This window comes from Trichosurus vulpecula, chromosome 6 (assembly GCF_011100635.1).
Source record: "Trichosurus vulpecula isolate mTriVul1 chromosome 6, mTriVul1.pri, whole genome shotgun sequence".
In the NCBI taxonomy this organism is placed as follows: domain Eukaryota; kingdom Metazoa; phylum Chordata; class Mammalia; order Diprotodontia; family Phalangeridae; genus Trichosurus; species Trichosurus vulpecula.
The window spans coordinates 29,762,615-29,784,494 of NC_050578.1; the positions used below are offsets into that span (position 1 = coordinate 29,762,615).

Here is a 21,880-nt window from a genome sequence, read left to right on the forward strand (position 1 = left end):
GCCAAAATCCAGGGGCTGGGCTGAGTAAACTTTACCATTGGAGATATATGTATGGCCCGGTTTTGAATGGTGGATAGCAGGAAGGGAAAAGCAGGGATTCCTACCCTCGAAATCACCCTAAGGCATCGCCTGCTTTAGAGAATGGGTACATTCATCAAGAATTATTTGAGACCCTACTGAATGAGGTGTCACACACCTGCATTCCCCAATGGGCTGGTATCAGATTGAGATGTATCTGGGAAATATTTAACAAGAGAAAAAAACCAGTAAAACCTAGATAAAAGCATTTTAAAACGAAGTCAGTATGCAGCCCACGGATCCTTAGGTGGCCGCCATTTTCGTTTGAGTTTGACACTTTTGTTCTACTAGAGGCTTAACGTTTTCTAGGAAACACAGAGAAGGCACACTGTGGGCCAGGCCAGGTGGCCTCCACAACCTATCTACCGCATTCAGTAACAAGGGTGAGAGAGGGGCTTCATTCTCTGAAAGAAGCACAAACCTTCCAGTTTCTAGACAAAGGCTCTCCCATTTCAAAACTTACCTGTTGTCCCACTGGTGAAACAAATCACAGCAAGGTCACCAGGCGACGGAGGCTAAAATGGTTAGGAACAAATTTAGTACAAGCCTGAAGAAGCCAGTCAAGGATAACATTCCAGGGAGGCTAAGGGCTCTACTGCTTTCCTGAGATGACTTGGTTGTTTTCATGTCACAGAACGGAGGTAGCTCTGAGGGGACAACAAAAGTCTGGTGGGATGATTTCCTTGCACACGTACCTTTGGCTTCCTCCTGTTAGCTCTTCCCAGGTCCTAAAACAGAAATAGAGGGAAAACAGGATACAAGTTGCCATTTGGTCTGGTCTCGATGGTAGGTGCCAAGGGCTGTGCTAGGTGTAAGACATAGATACAGAGAATTGTAAATGTTCAATGAAATGCCAATCAGGCACTTTGGTATCCTTCCCTTAACAGCTAACTCCTCAATGAGGAAAGCTTAATTTCCTGAATCAAATAACTATAGTAATTGGGATTAAACTAAATCTGAACCTAATTAAGCACTACTCTTCACTTTCCTAAATAGATTCTACTGTTCTTATGTAAGAGGTGTTAAGGTCTCTAATGTTGGAAACAAACTATATTATTTGAAGATGGCAAATGTACGGCCTAATTTAAATATAAATTTCTCCTGACACTACCATCCTTTGATACATTTTTTTTCCAGCCTAGGAGGTATGACTTTCAGACACCCTCTTTAATAATTTGTGTGCGTGCATAGGAGGACATGGATGCTGTACACACATGCATGCATACACACTCTGTGTGTGTACACAGACACACAATCCTGCCAGCTAGTGCAATGCAATGGATAAATTTAGTTCACTGAAAGAGGCAAAAATAAAATAGAAACAGATCCTCCACAAGAGAGAGACTTAAGTGTCAGCTCAGCCTGAAGAGATCCAACTACCTCTAGCTTTCACACCCACAAGGTGTGAGGTTCTAGAAATCTGTATTTGCAGGAATCTTCCCCTCTCCACCCAGCCACCTTTAGAAAGAGAAATGATTGCTGAAAAGAGAAACTCTCAGGAGGGCACATTGAGGGGGACACACTCCTAAAAGACTATTCTAAATAGCTTCCTGCTTTTCAGACATCTAGGAAGTGGCCATCTGGGTTGACTATACCATGAACTAAGAATAATAGCTCATTTTTATGATGCTTTTCCAAGTCTGCTAACTGCTTTTATCTCCTTCGGTTCTCACGACCCCCTGTGACATAGTGCTATTATTTCCCTCTTCCACTAGGAAATGGAAGCTCAGACAGGTCGACTGACTTAGCTAGAGTCACAGGTTCCTAGGACCCTAGATTCACGACATGGAATGGACCAGGAGGTCTATCTAGTCAAACCCCCTCACTTTATACTTGAGAGAACTTAGGGCTAGAGAGGTCGACTTTCTCAAGGTCACATAGGTAGCATCAGAAGTGGGGATTAACCCATTTTATCCTGATGTTGGAAAAGATTGAAGTCAAAAGAAGGTGGGATGGCAGAGGGTAAGATGGATGGTGTCATGGAAACAATAAACAGGAGCTTGGGCCGACTTTGGGACATAGTAGAGGACAGAGGGGCTTGGAGCGCTATGGCCCATGGGGTCACAAAGAATTGGACACGACTCAACAATAACAACAACCACCTGGCTCCAATCTCTTTCAAGAACACCTTTCAGACTTCCAGTTTGTGGAAACCTGAAAGTCTAATTCACATTCAAAGAGGCAGAGAAGGCTTGAGTTACTTTAGGAAGTCTGATTACAAGCAATCTACAAATCACAAGTACCTTCTAATGGTCTTGGACCACAATACGTACTCTATACCTAAATGTTTGGCTACTTCTATGTTCATCACAAGGTGTTTTCTTTCAGTATAAAGTCTATTGGACACGTATAAGTTGTATGTCCAGAGAGAGAGAAGGATTTCTACTTTCTTGGTTACATGACTGGGCTAGGGAAAATGACCAACCCACCTTAGAAGTACTGTCTATAGCCATGGAACAGGATAAAGCCAATTGGCACACACAAAGATTAAAAGGCACGACTTTACCTTTCTTGGGCTATGATACTTGGGCCAAGGAGCCAATTAAACCCTTGGTAAAAAATCCACACATAGAAAGCAGGGGTGAGATAGTGGGGAAATCATTGGATTTAGAAATTAGGGAACCTCCATCCTGGTCATACCTTTATCACTAACTAGTTGCGTGATCTCTGGCGAGTCACTTAATTTCTTGAGGTCTCAGTTTCCTCATCTGAAAAGCAGGTGAACTTGATGATCATCCCCTGAGGTCTTTTTCAGCCCTAGCATGCTATGATTCCCTATGACAGCAGAACAGTCCTGGGTAATTACCTCGAATGCTTTCATGCTCATTATTTCCACCCCACATTTCTTGCCTCGTTCCACGACATCACTATCAAAGGGATCCATGATGATTATGGTTTTGAGACCTGGGGTTAGCTTGTTTTCTACAGAGTCTAACATGAGGTTGGCTTTCTCTGGCTTATCCACAAAAACCAAAGACAGTTCAGCTGGAAGAGAAATGATACAATTAAGATTAAACTTAGCATATTATTGAAGGTCCAAGTACTATTTAGTACCATGATACCACATATTCACTTCACATTAAAGCAGCATTAGATCCTTTTATCCTTTAAACAGATTGGACAATGCCATTAAAATACTGCCCCCCCCAAAACACACACACATTAAATGAAAGAGAAATAGTCAAAAAAACCATGTTTAGTCAATTGTTAAGCCAACATCCAGTTGAAAGAACACAAACAACTTACCTTTGTTAATTATGTATGTGATTGCTTCATTTCCAAGAGTGTCATAAAGAGGGACCACCACCATTGAGTAGGCATAGCAACCTTGTTCGATAATTACCCACTACATGGTGGGGGTCAGAACAGAAAACAAAAGAAAAGAAAAAAATGTCATAGAAGCATCACGTACTAAAGGATCATCTTAAAAACCTCTAGAGCTTCCTAATAAGGTTGTATGCAAGACACCATGCTGAGAATTATATAGAGGACAAAGCAGTGTAAAATGTATTTTCTGCCTTCAGGGGCTTAGTTCAATGATCAGGCAAGAAAAGAAGGCATAAATATACGTGAGTATGTGTGTGTGTGTGTGTGTGTGTGTGTGTGTGTGTGTTAACTTAAGTAATATGAGGATTCTACTGTGTGACATAAGAACTGAAAAAAAAAACCCAACCCAAATGCTCTTTTGGGCTACAAGCTATACAGAACTAGAGCAGCGGCAGTCCCTCCCACCTGTACCCTGGTCAGACAACATCTACAGTACTGTGTTCAGTTCTTGATCATGCCTTCTAGGAAGGATACTGAGAAGTGAAAGCAAGTCTAGAAGAAAGCAATTAGTATGGCATGAAGCCTGGAGATCATGCTCATGTCATGATCAGATTTGAAGAAACTGGGGATTTTTAGCCTGGAAAATGGCAGACTTGGTGGGGATGGTGAGGTAAGAGTCCTTCAAATACCTGAAGATAGTAATCTTATGGAAGAAGGCTCAGACCAAAGCATGGAAGCTGCAGAAAGGCACAAGTAGTTTTGATGTAAGAAAAAACTAAAAATTAGAGGTATCCACAGTGTCTAAGGATGGGCTGGGGAACAAAAAATGTAGATTCACTCAGTATATGCCCATTGTCTGCTGATTTGTACTTGGGAATGCTGTAAAGCTCCCATACCCCAGAAAAAACATCAAACAGTTAGCTAAAAGATCTCTGCTATAACATTGCTGTACCATTACGAGGTTTTACTCTAATACAGGACGTCCTGGATATGTTGGGAATAAAAGCACTGAAGTTCCACAAAGATAGTTCCACTCTAGGAGGAGGAGGTATAGGTTTCCTGAAATGGTGGGTGTAGCACTAAAGCAGCATTCTAATGTGGCACCCTGGCATGAAGTCAGGGACTCAATATGCTGGAAGGTCTTTCACTGTTTCAAAAAATCCCGAAGAAATACAGTAACAAAAAAACATCCCCAAAGATTGGCTGGACTCTGTGGAGTTCCACAAAGAACAATCTAAGGAGTAAATTCATTCAACAACCAACCTGAAGTTCCTAGACTGCTAATTAGCTGACATCCCAATTAGCTTACTCTTTCACCTGACACCAGAAGAGATTTTCTTTACAGTCACTAGGCCACATGGATCTGCACAACTCTGAGGGAACATGTGTCTACAAACCCGAATACAGATGTCATGTCTAGATTAAAGCCAGCCAATTTAGATCAAGAACCAGACCAAAATTCTATGTGCCTCATCTTAGAAATTGCTCATGAGGTTAAAAACACTCACTCCTCTGGTTTAGGAAAGGCAAAAATAGACAGGGTCTCCCAAAAGTCTTAGTGCAGTTTAAAGCTACTGGAAACTCAGTAAGACTTTTGGGACAACCAGTCTATACTCTTCTTGGGTGTCCCCTGACCCTTTTCCCCAACCCTGGCCCCATCTCTGTGTCTCTGTCTCTCTGTCTCTTTTTCTACTTCTCAATCTGTCACTCCCTTTCCCACACAGACAAAATTGGGGACTGCTTGAACAGGATTGCTCAATATAGAGTACAACATGTTTGCTCACTGCATGAAGACAGAAACACAATGCATCCTTGCAGAAAATGCTATTTTAATGTAGGATAAGAAAAGACAACTTAACCTATTAAGCAAGTGTGATTGTAACAAAGGAACAAAAAGGTAGCTACTGTTCTCTTATCAAGCAAACAACTTGGTATAATTTTTGCTTTATTATGAAATCATCCTTTGATAGGATAGCTAACTCATTCACTTATAGCATGTCTTTACTTACACATAAACAATGCACCATATTTAAGACTAAGAAGGAAATACAGATTTCTGTCTGAAGTGTTTGGTTTTTGTATATGACAGATGATGTGGCAAAACGACAGCAAACCAGTCCAGATGGTCAAAAATTAGTAAGAGGAGGAATATTTTGAAGATGCTAAGACGGGTTAATGGTGCCATTTCTTAAATGGGAACTGCTCCTCTGAGGACCAACTTAGTGGCAGAATAATTGTCAAATCACAAATGTTTGTAATTGGTGTTTAACTGATTTGCTCTGTGTTTGTATTGACATCTTGTATGACTGTCTGGTAGAAAAGATGTAATAAAATGCTGTGAGCTGAAAGTCAACACAGGCTAGCCAGTCCCAAGGCACTTTCTTTTGTGTTGTTGGCAATCCTAAAGGAATTTAATTTTTAACTTTTATGATCTTACTAGAATGAAAACATCTTTTGCAAGAACAAAAATGAGTCGTTTCATTGGAAAAATTTTATCTTGGTTTCTACCCATTTATACTAAGTTACAATTTTTTTCCAAGTTTAAAAAAGGTGTATATATAATTTTAAAAATCCAAATACATATTATACATTGTATCAACACACATTTATTTTTAAACAAAAAAGACCCAGAAAGTTAGGTTTATTATTTTTATAACGTGGGAGGAGAGGTGCTGTGATGGAATATTTTGGCTTTCTACAGACAGACACAGCTGAACACCTGCCTGTATACACTCACAATGCTAAAGATGCACTAAATGCTTTATGTAACACTATTATACACAGTTACGTGAAAGTACTCAATTTGGTTTGATGGACACGTTGTTTTCAAGTAAAGTCAACATTTCTGTAATGAAGATCCTGTTAGTAGACGTCAGTAGTTCCATTTCATGAAATGTATGTTTAGATTGGGAAAAAAAGCACATACACATGCCCTCCAGTTTTGTCAACTGCTGCAATAAATTAAAGGCCTTAAACAAAGAAGTTTCCTCTCTGTCCAATATATGTTCTGAGGATTTGATAATAGATGTGTGATCAGGCATCATTATTAGGGGGGACATTCACCAAAAGAACCTTTGTTTGAGTCCCCTTGAAATGCTAAGGCTTTATGTAAAGCCAGGCTCTCAGTAAGAGGCAGAGCACAAGACATAATTGTGTGTGAAAGCAGCTGAGAACTCTAATACTCCTAGGCATGATCAAAAATCAAGGCAAACCAAAAAGCTAACAACTAGGTGGTCAAACAGTCCATCCTTAATCATTAATACCTCAGGTCTATTTTGAGCAAAGATGCCAAAATATTGATCTGGTGATGCCTTGTAACCCTTCTGGAGCAGCGCTGAGCCCACACACTCGGCCTTGTCTGCAACCTGAAATAAAAGGAAAGTCAATAGAAGAATCCCACAGGAGGCACCCAGCAAGCATACAAATGTAGTCCTACTCAGTAAATGGCCAATTCATGACACAAAGACAGGGCTGAGGGGATGGAAGGAGATCTGTATCTCCCATTCAGATAGCAAAGGTTTCACAGAGAGTTGCTCACAATTCTGCAAGGTAAGTGGAGTATTTTTATTTTCTTTATAGAGATAAGGAAATTCTAGCTCAGGGAGGTAGTCCCTTGCCTGTGATATTGCAGCAAGGTTTGGGGCCAGTTTTTGAACCCAGATCTGAAGTTCTTATCACTATATCACACATGCATGCATAAGCAGGTGTGTCTTGACTGACAGTTCTGCATTGGGTAAATTCAATCACATCTGAAAATCTCAGAGCAGCTCCTCATTAAAGGAACTCACGCTGAATTCTCTTATAAAATAATCCACACTCCTAGCCATCAGTTTTCATTTTTGTGCTTCATGTTTCCTCAACATGAAGCAACTTTGCGTGTCAATATTGGCTACGCAAAGCAGCCCAGGTTTTTTTATTTGGAGTAAATAGAGGATGAAACAGCATTCCTTTCAATGTCCCTTTTAAACAAGAGCAAAAAAGTTTTAAATGCAGGACTGCCAAGTAGAAATGCTCTGAATTACTATAGATCTCATCATACCACTTCCACCCCTGATTATTCAGAAACCCAGGAAGACCTAAACTGGAACTCAGAATCTTCCCGACTCCAAGTGTCCAGCTCCATCCATTGTAACAAGCTGCCTCTCAGGACAAGTCAAGTACAGAGGCAGCTGGAGACCCAGTGAATAGAGCACTGGGTCTGGTGTCAGAAAGATCCGAGTTCAAATTCACCCTGAGACTTAATACCTGTGTGTCTCTAGCCAAATCACTTAACTTCTCTTTGCCTCAGTTTCCACAACTGTAAAATGGGGATAATAATAACTCTTACCTCTCAGGGTTGTTGTAAGGATCAAATGAGATAATAGCAAAGTGCTTAGCACAGTGCCTGGCACATAGTAGGTGCTTAGTAAATGCTTATTCCCTCCTTCCCTCTTGGCTGCATTCCCAACAACTATCTTCACAGCCTCTGGTGCCCTATACTTTGCCTATCTTTAAAACAAAACAAGTAACAATAACAAAACCCCAAACCCTGCCCCTACTCACGTGATATTTCCTCAGGAGCTTCTATCTTTCTCTCTCTCTCTCTCTCTCTCTCTCTCTCTCTCTCTCTCTCTCTCTCTCTTCTTCACTAGCTACCCACTTCTCCTCTTCCCTCCCTCTCTTCAATCTCCTCTCCTCTCCTACTTCCTATTAAAACTGTGCCCTCCATGAGCCACCAGCTAAATGAATGGCCCTTTTTTCACTCCTTTTCCTTCTTAGGTTTCTGAAGGCTGGGGCCTGCTGACCAGGCACCTCTGGACTGCTTCTACCTTGCAAAGCCTCTTCTGCCTCCTCCTACCCTGCCCTCGAGGCCTTCCTGCCTTATCGAGCCTAATCATAGTTTGTCTGTTATAAAACCCTGTAAGTATTGGAAGGTGTTCTCTGTAAAACCACCTTGTGAGGTGGGTAGGATAGACATTATACTATCCACTTTAATAACAGATGAAGAAACCGAAGCACAGAGGGGTCTCAGAGAGACCTGCCCAAAACCCCACGGCTCTAGTCAGGGGAACAAACCCGGATCCTCCTCACACTTTAGTGGGACTTCCAGTCTGGATCCTACTTTCATTCTGCTCAGAGGAAGGCAGATATTGGCCAGGCTGGATTAATTATCATCCCAGAGACTACTGTTAAGATTCTAATATTTACAACTGTGGAGAAGGGAGAGGGGGAGTGCTCAGGAAAATATTTGCAATTTCGATTTTTAAAATTTGTTTTGTTAAGCTTAGTTTTATTTTTGAGGATGGGCCTTCCTATCTCAAGCAGGCCGGGAGTGCAGTGGCCACCTCCAAGCTCCGTCCTACTACTGATTGGCCCTCCCTTTCTAACCAGGGCCAGGCCAGCCCTTATGAGAAAGCCCAGTCCCCTTCCTTATGACTCCTGCTCCCCTTCCCCCTGCTACTCACAGGGGCTTCACCATATTAGAGCCAGACTCGCAACTTCAGCTCAGAACTCCTGAGCTCCAGAAATCCACCAACCCCAGCCTCCTAGGAGTCAGAGATTATGGGTCTGGGTCACCAAGACCAGCAGGTTGTTTTTTTTTTTAAACAGTTAAGTCTAATTTAGATATTCTTCAAAACCTAGTCTATAATATGTGAGCTAGGAAGTTCAGAAAACTCAGTAGTCCAAACAATGCAGAATACCTTGATATCTAGCATCATCAGAGAATGTAGTGTTCTTGGTAGAAAATGACAATGCTTTATACAGATTATTGCTATACACGCGTGTATGTAGATTATAGCTATATGTGTGTGTGTATAGATTATAGCTATAATGTGTACATATACATATTATAGCTATATGTGTGTGTACATTATCGTTATACATGTGTATGTGTATATAGACTATAGCCATATGTGTGTATGTATATAGTTTATAGCTATATGTGTGTATGCAGATTATAGTTCTACGTGTGTGTTCATATAGATTACAGCTATATATGTATACATACAGATATACATATATCATATACATATAATATATGCTATATATAGATTCTGTGTGTGTATATTATATATATATATATATATATATATATATATGAAGAACTAGAGGATATATTTAAATACCACGATATTTGACACCAAAGATAAATTATTAAAATTTCCTTTGACAATTCAGAAAGTGCTTTAGTATATTGCAGGGCCTAGGCCCATCAATGCTATAAGGTTGCTTTTCACATAATAACAAAAACCAAAACTGTATCTCACATTCTCTGATGACGCAGTGTTTACAAATTATTTTCTTTGCACCAACCCGGTGAGGTAGGTAGTATATAAGTGGTATCAACCTCATTTTACAGATGAGGAAATACAAGTACAGGAGGTTAAAATGACTTTCCCAGGCTCACCTAGTTAAGACTCGCTGGTGCTGGGGTGTTTTATTCCAGATCCAGTATTCCTCATCATACCACAATTAAGAGAGTTCTGGTTGACAGAATGAACAAACTAAAAAAAGTTTTTCTTGGTGTAGTGAAAGACAAGCATTCAAAGAAAAGATGTTCTCTATTTTAATTAAACTAAAGAGAATCTCCTTAGCCCTATTCCCACACTGGGTCCTAAGAAGAATGAGGGGCTCTTTGCAGATCTATTCACACTCCTATCCAAACACCTCCCACGGAAGATGAAAACTCTAAAATAAAAACTCAGCATTCTCTCAAAAATGCTGGATGGAGATGAAAACAAGGGCTTTTTAAGCCTAAGCAGGAAAGACAAGTACATCGCTAAACTTCTGGGTACCTAAGTGGCTTAAAAACAGAGACCAGACCCACACTCCAGCCTCCCCACTCCAATGGTCAGCCAAGGATACTCTGTTTGTAAAACCACTCTTAAACTAAGAGGGCCGGGGCACTGATTCTTGTGCCAATCACAAATAGAAAACTTTTCATGGCTGTTCTCAAATTAATCTGGCTTCTTAAGCCGAATCTGAGATATTTGCTTATTTCTATACCCAGGGGTATTTGGGAGGGAGACTTTTTTAGGCAGCTGGGTTTCCTGGGGATGAAGTGCCCAATTTTCTGGGACTATTAAGCATGAAACATCCCCAAACCAACATTTCCAGCTGTTCCTAGGGCACCATCTGGCCTGGGGAAAAGCAGAGAGATCTACATTTGTGACAAACAACACCTCCCTGCCTTCCCCGCCAACTTGACCACCCTCTGTAAAAGTTTTATAGCTCAGTTAAATCCCTCTCCATCCATAGTACAACTACTTAAAGCTGGTTCCAGCCAGGACTCAGAGTGCCCTGAGGGTGGGGTGTCCAGGAGGGAGTTGTCCAGGGTGCCAATATTTCCTTTGTTTCCAAATTCATGAAGAATCTCACTCTTCAGGCACCAGCCTACACCTTCCAAGCACTTTCTTTAGGCACCTGCACCCTTCCCAAGACACCATTCCAGGTTCAAATATGAGAGGTGGCATCAGGATCGGCCTGCGGGACCTGGGCTCTAGTACTGAGTCACTCATCAGCCCTCTCTATGCACTCATTCACCTTGATAAATCTTAGTTTTTTCCATCTGTAAAATAAGTAAATTGGTGATGTCTAATTTCTTCTAGCTCTACAAACATTCTACATAATGCATCCAGTATTAAATGACACGTGTGTAGCCTGAATGAGGTATGAAAACACAGACTCTTACCTCTTTATACGAGATCCACTCATATGGTTGATCAGGTTTCCGAGAGCCTAAACAAGGGCCATTATCTAAAAATAATTGTCAAAAAGGAAGACATTTTAAAACAAAGCATTATCCTTAGCTTTGCATTATTACCTGGTAGTTGGGTTTAGATCTAGGCTTCATTGTTGTTTTAAGGAAACAACAACATAAATTATTCCTATGCTCTGTTTGGTTTAGTCATGTTCAGTGTTCTAGTGCAAATTCAGAAAACACAGAGATTACCTTAGGTACTTCTTTAGTCTCATGATTTATTCAAGCTCATAAAAGCTGCGGGGTGGGGTGGGGAGTCTTAGTGGCAAATCCTATTGGCCAAGAGTTTAGGTTCTTAACAAGAAGTGGAAAGTCTTGGCCACAGGAGGAGGAAAAAGACAAGAGACAAGGTTAAGGAAATGAAGGTGGGACTTCAGAGGCAAAGGTCAGGAGACCTTGGGTCTCTCGAGTTGTGTTTTCCAGATTTGGTAAGTGAGGAAAAATGTTTAAGTTGGCTTTGTGGGCAGGTGGTGTTGGCAAGAAGAAGTAAATTCATGACACATTCACACTAAGGAAGGGAGTGATAATGTAGATAATCCAAAATCCATTGCTCCTTGATTTTGGAATGGTGGTGATTTTTGCCAATTAGGCTAATTAATTTCATTTGTATCCTCTTGCAACACCCTGATGACTGAAGAAGTCATTGCGCAAGTGGGCAAAGTCAAAGTTTAATTTTTTTGGACGTGTACTCCACATTCAGATACTAACCAAAAGTTGTCCATAGGAGCTAAGGGATTGTTTTTTTGCAATTTGGGTAAGTCACTATGCCTTCTAGGCCATGGTTTCCTTTTGAGAGCAAGCACTCATTGTCTTTTGCCTTTTTTGTGTATTGCTGGTACTTGGCACAGGGTCTGGCACATAGTAGGTGCTTAATAAGTACTTGAGTGACTGAGGGGGTTGACCTGGATGATAATCGTGGCAAAGTCTCTTTCAGCTGGAAATATGCCATCCAATGAGCCTATGAACTTGAACTCTATGTTATACTAACTCTCCACAGTTCTGCCAGCCCCTTCTCAGTCTTGTCCACAAGAGTTAAGTTAAAAGTGGATAGTACACGGAAAGCTTATGTGCATTTCTGTCTAGCCAACTGTCATGCATCCCACAATATCAATGAAGCTGTGAGTGCATACTAGCAGGTATAATAAAAAAATTCCCTAGGCTGGCAATCAAGAGACCTGGATTCTAGCCTTGGCTCTGTTATCAAATGGAGAAAAGATATTGGAAAATTCACTTAGTTGTTCTATGCCTTGGTCTCCTCATCTGTAAAGCAGAGCTGGAGTAGATGATCTCTAATGCCTTTGCTTTGCAACTTTCTCACAAATGTTAATCGGGATATTTTAATGCAAGATATGGGAGGGGCAGTGAAGGAATGGTACTTGTAATCATTAATCATTAGTAAATCTTCCCATGCCTCTTACAAACACAGATCCACATGCCAGAGATGGGAGAATACAGATCTCTGTCTGACCCCTGCTTTCTTTTAGACTCTTTACTCTGTTACCCTTAAAACAAGTATTCTGAGATCTTTTTCATATGCAGAAAGAATGTCTAGGAACTGAGAACACCCTCTAGATGCACTACAACCACAAGGTTACATTTTAGAATGCAAGCTCCTTGAAGGCAGGAACATTTTCACCCTTGCCTTGTATTCTGAGCAGCTTGCATAGTCCCTGGCACAGAGTAGGTGCTTCAAATATATCTTGAATGAATGGTCTGTATCTAGTAAACAATATCATGAACAAAGTCAGCTACAAGAAAACATGGTTATCTGTAGCCACGCCCCCCCCCCCCCTCCATTCAGCACAGACAACTGAGTGTCAGTGGTATTTGAATACTCCAGTCAAGGCCAGAGTTGGATGGCTAGAACACACATTGCTTGAATCCTAGTCTGCTGCCCCTCATTTATAGTTTCAGAGACTCCCACATCCTGCTAACGATCACTTTAATCCAAAAGCTTTTCTTTAGAGAGGGCCTGCTGCCGCAATGCTACCGCAGTACTCTCAATCTTTAGAAATTCACTTTCTCTAGTAATGCAACTCCTCATGTGCTCAGTCCATAAATAAAAATGGAGGTGAGAATTTCATTTTCACATCCAAGTGGTTGTTTGAACTCAGGTCCACGTAAGACCCCAAAGTTTACCTCCTGAACCCTAAGCCAGCAAAAGGGAAAACAAACTTTTCTAGTCAAGGAAAAGATCCAAGTTCTACTGTTCTCTCTTCTTTGAAAGAGAATTTCAAATAGAAATGTAAACATCTTATAATTTCTAAAGACATCTGCAGCCTTGTTTTTTGATATGGAGGTATAAAAGAAGACATTTTGAGAAAAAATGAAAAATATTCAATACTTATACTTTTTATCATCCTATTGAGATTCCCAGATGCTCAGGAACATAAAAGTGAATAACATGGCTTGCTACTCCTCAAAAATTTTATTTGGTAAATTTAGAAATATGAAGGTTTAAAAAAGGCAAAAATGTAGAAAACAGTATCTTTGGGGTGGGGAGAGTATACTTTCTGCAGCCTGCCCCTCCACTGGGCCATCCATCTAGGTTCAAGGTATGGTGGGAAGAGTTCTGAATCTGAAGACGGGAGACCTAAGTTTGAATCCCAGCTCCAGTACTTCTAGCTGTGGTGAGGACTTCAATTAATCCCCTACAAAGCCTCAATTATCTGCATTATAAAATGGGAATAATACTTTTACCACCTATCTCACAGGGTTATTATGTAGGAAAGTGCTTTGTTAACAATAAATGTTCACTATTATTTTTAGTGCTCTTCCCCCTTTTATGGAAATAGGACATAAAAAGTATAAACTGACAAAGTACACCCCAAGACCTCCCAACTGGGGGACAGGAAGAGAAAGAGACACTGGAGCACCAAGAAACCTTAATAAAAATTTAAAAACGCTATTTGGGTTATTTATACGAAAGTACAGCAAGAGATTCAAAGATGACATGGATTTTGCTTTCCTAAATAGACTATATTTGAGGGAGAGAAAAATAAAATACTAACATTTAAAAATTATAATAATAGGATATGTCCATCTAAAATGTTCAAATGGACTGGCCTGTGGTAGCGCCTTCTGAGCTCATACTGGACTGATCAGCCACAGTCAGACTCACTGTGCCTTGACCCCACCATCATAATGTCACTGGTCCTCTTCAAGCACAAAGGAGGAACAACGAATAATAATAATGATAATAATAATAATAGCTAACATTTACACACTGCTTTGAGGTTGGCAAAGTGCTTTATGTGTGATCTCATTTCATCAAATAGTAGAGGAGATAACAAAATGAAATCTGAGCTTACTAGCTGAGGGACTCCTCTAGAAGTGAGGGGATGACAGCATCATCACCACCATGATGTCATCAGATAGCATGGACCCCCGCATCTGTCACAGTGTCCTCCCGGTGCCCAAGCAGAGTAAATGGGGTGGAGGTGAGATCAAGGCTGATTTTTTTATCAATGACTAAAAGCTTTCATGACAACATGGATCTGTCACCAAAATTCAACATAACTGCTTACTTGACACCTGTACACCCCTCTGGAAGGTTTCATACAGTGTTGTTACATCATCATAGAAAAACGACAATGGCTCATCACTATCCAGCATCGTGGATCTCCTTGCACCGTCAGTCCCCTGGTAAAAAGATAGAAGAGAAGGTGGATGGGTGGGTGGGTGGGGGGAAAGGAGAAATAGGAAAAAAAAAAATATATATATATATATATATATATGTATATGTATATGTCCCAACAAAAAAGTTGCCTGAGTGCCCTATTCAAAGAAGATGCTTAATAAATATTTGTTTCAAGGAAAGAAATTAAAGATTCTCTTTATTAAAGTTATTGATTGACTTCACCCAGAAGTTAACAGTGTTTCAGTTATGAAGAGTGAAGCCAAACTGGGACTCCCTAGTTAGTGGCTCACCAGAACCACCAGGTACGGTAGACAATCCTAAAGAGAGGGACTTTGCCCACCTCCATGAACTAATCATAGCCCTGCCAGGAAAGGCCTACAAATGACACAAATCAGCAGGGCAGCAGGGTGGGGAAATGGGAAGCAGGCTGGCTTTAGAGTTAGGAAGATCTGGGTTCATATCATTGTGTGACTGTTCCTTGTTGGCTGGTCACCTACTCCCCCTAAGTCTCAGCATCCTCATCTGTAAAATGGGGGATGATAATGGTAACTACCTCACAAGGTTGCTGTGAGAATTAAATGAGATAAGTGCTTTGCAAACCTTAAAGCAGTACATTGATATTAGCCCTGGGGTTTATCAAGGAGTGAGTCTTCCCCATGACAAGTCTGAAAATTTCTGAACATTGTAGAGATAACGTCTTGTCTCTCTGCCTTTATCTTTCACAGAATCAGCCCTTCTTTAATGCTAAAAGGATACACCATCAACATTTAAAATTAGCAACTGATCTTCGTTCCTTCTAAATTTTCTTTTGAGGGGGCACTTGAGAGGGACTTAAAATATCCTAAATTAGGAGAATAAAACATTCACAAATTACTGGTAATAACAGTACAGAGACGCTCAATGGCCTCGGAAGAGTTATACGTTATTTGAAAATGTGACAACTCCTCCCCATTCATATACATACTACCTTGCAGAAAAAAAATCTTTGAGTCCCAATGTCAACAAAACATGTGTGTGTGTGTATGTCTGCCTGTCTGTCTATATCCCCTAACACTAAACCATGGGTCCTAAGTCAAGAATGCATAACTTGCAGCTGTCACATGACCTGTACCTTTAACTCTTGTAGAATGAGACAGAAGGTTCAACTTAAAGTGGGGTGTAGGAGGGGGCTATAAACCCATGCTAGGACAGGTGGAATGGAAAACATACATTTAATCTGGAGTCAAAAGAATTGGGTTCAAATCTTACTCTTTTTGTTTGCAACCTATACAGCCTTGGGAAGGTCACTTAATCCCTCCAGGCTTTAATTTTCTCATCTTTGGACAGTCAGAAGACCTGAGTTCAAATTCTACCTGTGTGACCATGGTCAAGTCACTTAACCTCTGTTTCAGTGTCCTCATCTATAAAATGAAGACAGTAATAGCATCTACCCCATAGGATTGTTGTCAGGCTCAAACAAGATAATGTTTGTTAATATTTGTTAAGTGCTCAGTACTCTGGTTCATAAAGGCTTCTTTCCATCCCCCTAGCCCACGCCCCCCAAAAAGGAAAGGTTAGACAAAATGACTTCTGAAGTCCCTTCCAGCCCTAAAGCTATTAAACTGTAATCCTAAACCAATGTTTTGGACAGCAAAATGAAGCCTTCCAGGAGCAGCCCATCTTTTACACTCTACATAAAGCCAAAAAAAGAGCTATGAGTTTCATCAATATGTCCCTTTCCTCATTTGTAGATGGAGGAAGTTGGCCTTCATAACCTCTAGGGTCCCTTTTAGCTTGAACACTTTAAGAATATACAGAGAGGATTTCAGTGTCAATAGGGGGAATATAGTAAATTTAAATTATTCCATCTTGAAGGCTTTTCTTAGTTTTAGTTCAACAGGGTGCATGTGATTTAATTTTCAAGTATTTAAAGACCATGTGGACATCCCTTTAAAACTTCCTTCTCCCTTGAGGATAAAGCATATTACATATGCTTTAAGGGGGTGGTTCTTAAGGCACTTGCTCTGAGAGACAGAATAACCTTTTCCCATCTCAGCAGTAATCTGGCTTTCCTCTCTTCCTCCCTCCTCACACTTCTTTCTTTTAAATCAAGTTTTCAAATAGAAGAGAGTCACCCTGGCATTGGTGAGCTTAGCTGACAATACAGATTACATACAGAGAGAGGGGCAGTGTGTAAGTATAATTCCCAAAGCAGGAAGCTTTGGAATTAGAGGAGCTTCGTTCAAAAATTCTACCGCTTTCACTTCTACCTCTGTGATCTTGGACAATCCAAAAAGGTTTCCTTAGCTATAAAATGAGGGATGGGATCAGATGGATGCAGGAGTCCCTTCCTGCCTTAAATTCATGATCCTATGAACTAAGCTCAGTTTTTGCTCTCAATTCTACCACTTTTAAGAAGTCTGTGATAGGATGGGTGGGTGGGGAATAAATACTTGTTAACTGAAAAAAAAAAACCTAACTTTAGAAAATCTATAGGGTATCTTTCTCTACCTTCTTTATTCATTGAGGCCAGCTGCACATAGAATCACAGTATTTAGAATGAGAAGAGATGATCATTTAATCTAATCCCCTTCATTTTATAATGAAGGAGATGGAGACTCATCACATCACAGCTGAGGCCTTCAAAGAGGACCTGATTTTCATTAAGGGCTCTGCCACTTCTCTCTACTCAGGTTTGTCTGATGCTCATCTGTGTCTGGAAATGGATCACTTCTCAAGAATCCTCAAGAGTAGTAGATCTAGGGTCCAGAACAGAGGTTCTCAACCTGAGAAATTTTTAAAAATATATTTTTATAACTTCCAATATAATAGGTTTCTTCTGTAATCATATGTATTTTTTATGCATTTAAGAAATTATTCTGAGGAGTTCATGAACTTCTCCAGAGTGTCAAAGGGATCCAATAAACAAAGGAGTAAGGACCTCTGTAGCAGAGGATGCTATTTTATTCAAGGGGACCCTATCTGCAAGAGGGCTTCCATGTTGGAAGGACTTCCTAGGTGATTTCAAAATGAATCATGCATGTCAAGAGACTGAAAGGTACTTTCTGTTAATGGCCAAAGCCACAGGTCATTTTTCATGGTCTGAAGCCAACAGCCTCATTAGTAAAAGTGGGTAATAGGTAAATGGTGCATAGGAACTCCTCCAGACTGTTCAATCTTCCTCTCTCTCTCTCTCCCTCCCTCTCTTCCTCCCCCACCTCTCTCTCCAGAAAGTGGGGGAAGTGGGATGGAGAAAAAATAAATACTATATAATTGGAAAAAAAATTTATTTTAAAAAAATAAAGAGGAAAGGAAAATGAGACAGAAGGAAAGAAAAAAAAACTTACAAAGTGAAAATTAAGAGAAGAAAATGGTGGTAACAGCAACTGTCCATCTCTAAGAGAGCCTGTGAAGTTTGTCTTCATATCACGGATAATAACAGTAACTAACATGATAGAGCCCTTTGAAGGTTTGCAATGTGCTTTACATATATGATCTCTTTTGATCTTTGCAATAACCCTGTGAGGTGGGTCCTGCAAATATTATTACCTCCATTTTTACAGATGAGGAAACTGAGGTTCTGACAGGTTATATGACTTGTCTGTGGTCATAAAAGCAGAGGAGGGAGGGGAGTCAGGGTCCAAACCCACGTGAATCCTTGCCACTACAGCCTGCTGCCTCTCCCTAATGCTTATGATCAAACTATACTAGTTCTTAACCTTATTTGTGTCCTGGACCCCTTTTCAGAACAAAGCTTTTAGACACATAACATAAAATACAGAGGATTACAAAGGAAATCAGTTAGGTTGAAAATAAAGAAATAATATTTTTCCATTCAAGTTCATAGATCTTCTAAAATCAATCTCTCTGAGGCTCCCAAGTTAAGAACTCTATCCTGTACCTTTCTTCATAACAGTGTTTGCAATAGTATCTCATGCAAAGCTGTACTGGGGGTCAAGATGGGCTCTTAGCACTTATTCAACCAAGTGCCCTTGAAGAGTTTGGCTTTTGTTTCCTTTGATTAATTCAGTGTCTTTGATTGAATCTTATTAGGTGCTAAGCCCCAGGCCCAAACCCCTATCTATTAGGTGCTAAGCCTACGTGGGTGTGGATTGGTAACTAAGGTGGGGCTCCAGGTAGGGCCAATGAAGGGAGGTGCTAACTCCAGAGCCAATAGTAAGAGCTTAAGTTCTGGTCACTTGATGGTGGCTAAAGTGTGCATAAAAAGGGAAGACTGAGCTATTTCCTTAGGGCTCTCACTCTTGGTGGTATACTAATGTGGAGACTCTGGGCAGCTGTAGTTAAGAGCCCTCCAGCTTGCAAACCCGGATGTTGGGATGTTCGGACTTCATTAAACTCTGGTGACTATGAATTGAGATTTGAATCACACTGTCTGTTGATGTTTGTAATTTGTTTGTATTTGCTCTGAAGTTCAGGGTGCTGGCTTTTTCCCCTGAACTAAGTGAATGATATTTGTATGCTGGATTAAAGTAAGATTGATAACCCCTTAATGTTGCTTTCCTTAGTAAAGCAGATCAAAAAACCTGGGCTTGCAGTGTTCTGTGAGCTGGTTGTTGGTTTTACACCCCCACAGCAGCTGCTAGCCAAACTGTTAAAACAAAAGCAAGAGCAGCCTTTATGCTAATTTTGAAGAGTATTTTTGGAGTTGTAAATGGGGGCCATACTCCACTGATCTAAAAGATCTGAGAATGAGTACTCTGGAGCAAGGCTGGCCAATTAAACCTTAGCATTTGCCTCCATTATTAGAGTCACTGTTAGAAACTGCCAGGTTCCCAAAATGTGGACAATCTGAAGGGACCACATTATAGGCAAACCTCTTCTCACAAATATATTAAAAGCTGAATTAAAGGAAAGCAAGAAGTTAAAGAAAGAGTGCTTTCCAAAGCACTTGGAGTTAGGAAAGTTCATTGGGTCCCTATTAAAAATACCTAGCAAAGCAACTTAGGGGGAGTGATTTATTGTTACACAACCAAACAACATGCAAGAGTTTCTAGACAAAGAAACAAACTTTCTTCCTGCCAAGAAAGCCTGATCTTCAAGGGAACAGGTGAAACTGGGTGAAAGGCTTTGAGTCATTTCCCTGTGGGGTGATCTCAACCATGCCAAAGACAGAACAAAAAAAGCCAGCAACAGCACACTTTGTACTTGGAAAGTTTTGCTCCCCTGTGAGAGGTGGTTATAAGCTCCCATTCCCAATGAAATTCAATGGTCACCTCTGTCTCCTTGAATTCAAATTCTGTGACTTAGGCTATGGCCTGAGCCTTATATGTTGATTAAAAGGTTCAAGTATAAAAACTCTCTGTAAGCCTTGAAGGTCACAGAATATTTCTATGTGGTGCAGCATACAATCAGAACTAGTTACAAAGTGAAGACTGGTATCGGGAGTGATCTAGTTAGATGCATTTGGTTAATTTTATTGTGTAGCATCATTTTCATCCCTTCTAAACTGACAAAATGATTTCAGCAGAAAAGGACAATAAGGAAGAGCTCCCTGGCCTGTTCTAGGACTCCTCTCCCATGACACATTCACCCATGCCATGGGTCCTTACAGGGTGACACATACACAAATAAGTCACATTTTCACATAGCTAACCAAGAGCTTTCTCTGCTGGTCACAGAGGCATCTCAGAATGAATTTCCTTAAGAGCTGACATTACATAGCATACTAAGATTTGAAAAATGTTTATATAAGTTAACTCATTTGGTCCTTATTTGGGTGGAACCTGCCATTATACCTATTTTACAGATGAGGAAACTAAGGCAAACAGGCTAAGTGACTTGGCCAGGGCTCCTGACTCCAAATTTAGTGCTCTATCCACTATGATACCTAGCAGACTTTGATTTCCTTTCACCCAGCTGAAATTTCAATAACACATAGCACAACGATTTGGAGTTAAGAGAATTTTCATTCCAATTCTGGCACTTGGTACTCGCATAAGTAACCATGGGGAAATCACTTCATCTCTCTGGGTCTCAGTTTCCTCAGCTATAAAATGAAGAGGTTAGGCTATATGATCTCGGAGATTTCTTCTAGCTCCCTCTCCCTCTCCCTCTTCCTCCTATAGAACTTCCACTTCCAAAAAGGCCACAGCAACACCCCACCAGCACACCAAGCCACGGTCCTAGGGGTGAGTGGCATATCCCCTTGTCTCTGCTCCTCATTCTGTATGTCCTAAGGCTTGCCAACACACCATTCTGGAGTGGGAAGGGGCTTTGAGAAGATGAGTTCCAGACCTAAAAGATTCAACCTATGACCAACCAAAAGAGCCCATCTCATGCACCTCCTACATTCATTTCTCCCACACTGGGCGCCATCATTTCTCACTGAAATGCTTCCAGAGTGATGACAGTAATGATGCTTTCAAAATGCAGATATTAAACAAGTGTGGCAGGTAAATGGGACCACAGAAGCATTTACTGGGCATAGATTGGGAACTGAAAAGAGTTCTTAAAGATCTTCTGATGCAACTTTCCCATGAACTGATGAGGAACTGAGGCCAATGAGGTTTAGAACTTGCTGAAGGTCACTCAGCTATTAAATCTTCCCATGCAACAAACACAAGACATAATGAATTAATCTCAGAGATCAGCCACAATTCTGAAATCTGGCTTAGAGCCTTCTTTCCCTGTTTTTGGACCAGTCCTATGATTTTATCACAGCCTAATACACCACATCACTCTAAATCAATCATTTTTTTACCAGGGAAGTTAGAAGAAATGAAAAGGATAGAGGGGAAAGACATAACCATTACATTTAGCACCATATTCATTCTTCTATCTAACTTATTATTGTTACTGAACTCCAAGTAAGATCCCAAGAAAGGCAGAGGGCTATAGTGCTAAAATCTCCAAGGCTATACCTACTTCAAGTTACTTATGATTCCATCACTCTTCCAATATGGCCGAGAAAGAAAAAAGGAACGTTGTCAACAAAGTTGATGTGTTGACTTGCTTTTGCTTGACTGTACTCATTTGTTCCAAGGTAGCATTCAATGAAGGGGAAGGGGGTGGGGTGGGGAAGGGGCTTGGAAAATGACAGTGACAATTGTTTTTAAGAGGAAAGAGTGTCAATAAAACAAAACAACAAAAAGGGAAAATTCCTCATCAGATGACATGTCTGCCAAGTCTTTCCAAGTCACTAGGATTTGCCATAG

At 40.5% G+C, this 21,880-nt stretch overlaps 1 protein-coding gene across 3 annotated transcripts in view; it reads right to left on the minus strand.

The window, feature by feature from the left end:
- Positions 1 to 21,880, minus strand: part of LOC118854013 (long-chain-fatty-acid--CoA ligase 1) — a 90,226-nt gene that overhangs the window by 25,644 nt on the left and 42,702 nt on the right. For all 3 annotated transcript variants that reach the window (XM_036764317.1, XM_036764320.1, XM_036764319.1), the window contains exons 3-9: positions 14,614 to 14,728; positions 11,018 to 11,082; positions 6,609 to 6,710; positions 3,325 to 3,424; positions 2,885 to 3,063; positions 774 to 806; positions 542 to 593 (exon numbers count right to left, since the gene is read on the minus strand). In XM_036764317.1, the coding sequence (XP_036620212.1) occupies positions 542 to 593; positions 774 to 806; positions 2,885 to 3,063; positions 3,325 to 3,424; positions 6,609 to 6,710; positions 11,018 to 11,082; positions 14,614 to 14,728 (646 nt within the window). The remainder of the gene's footprint in view (positions 1 to 541; positions 594 to 773; positions 807 to 2,884; positions 3,064 to 3,324; positions 3,425 to 6,608; positions 6,711 to 11,017; positions 11,083 to 14,613; positions 14,729 to 21,880) is intronic.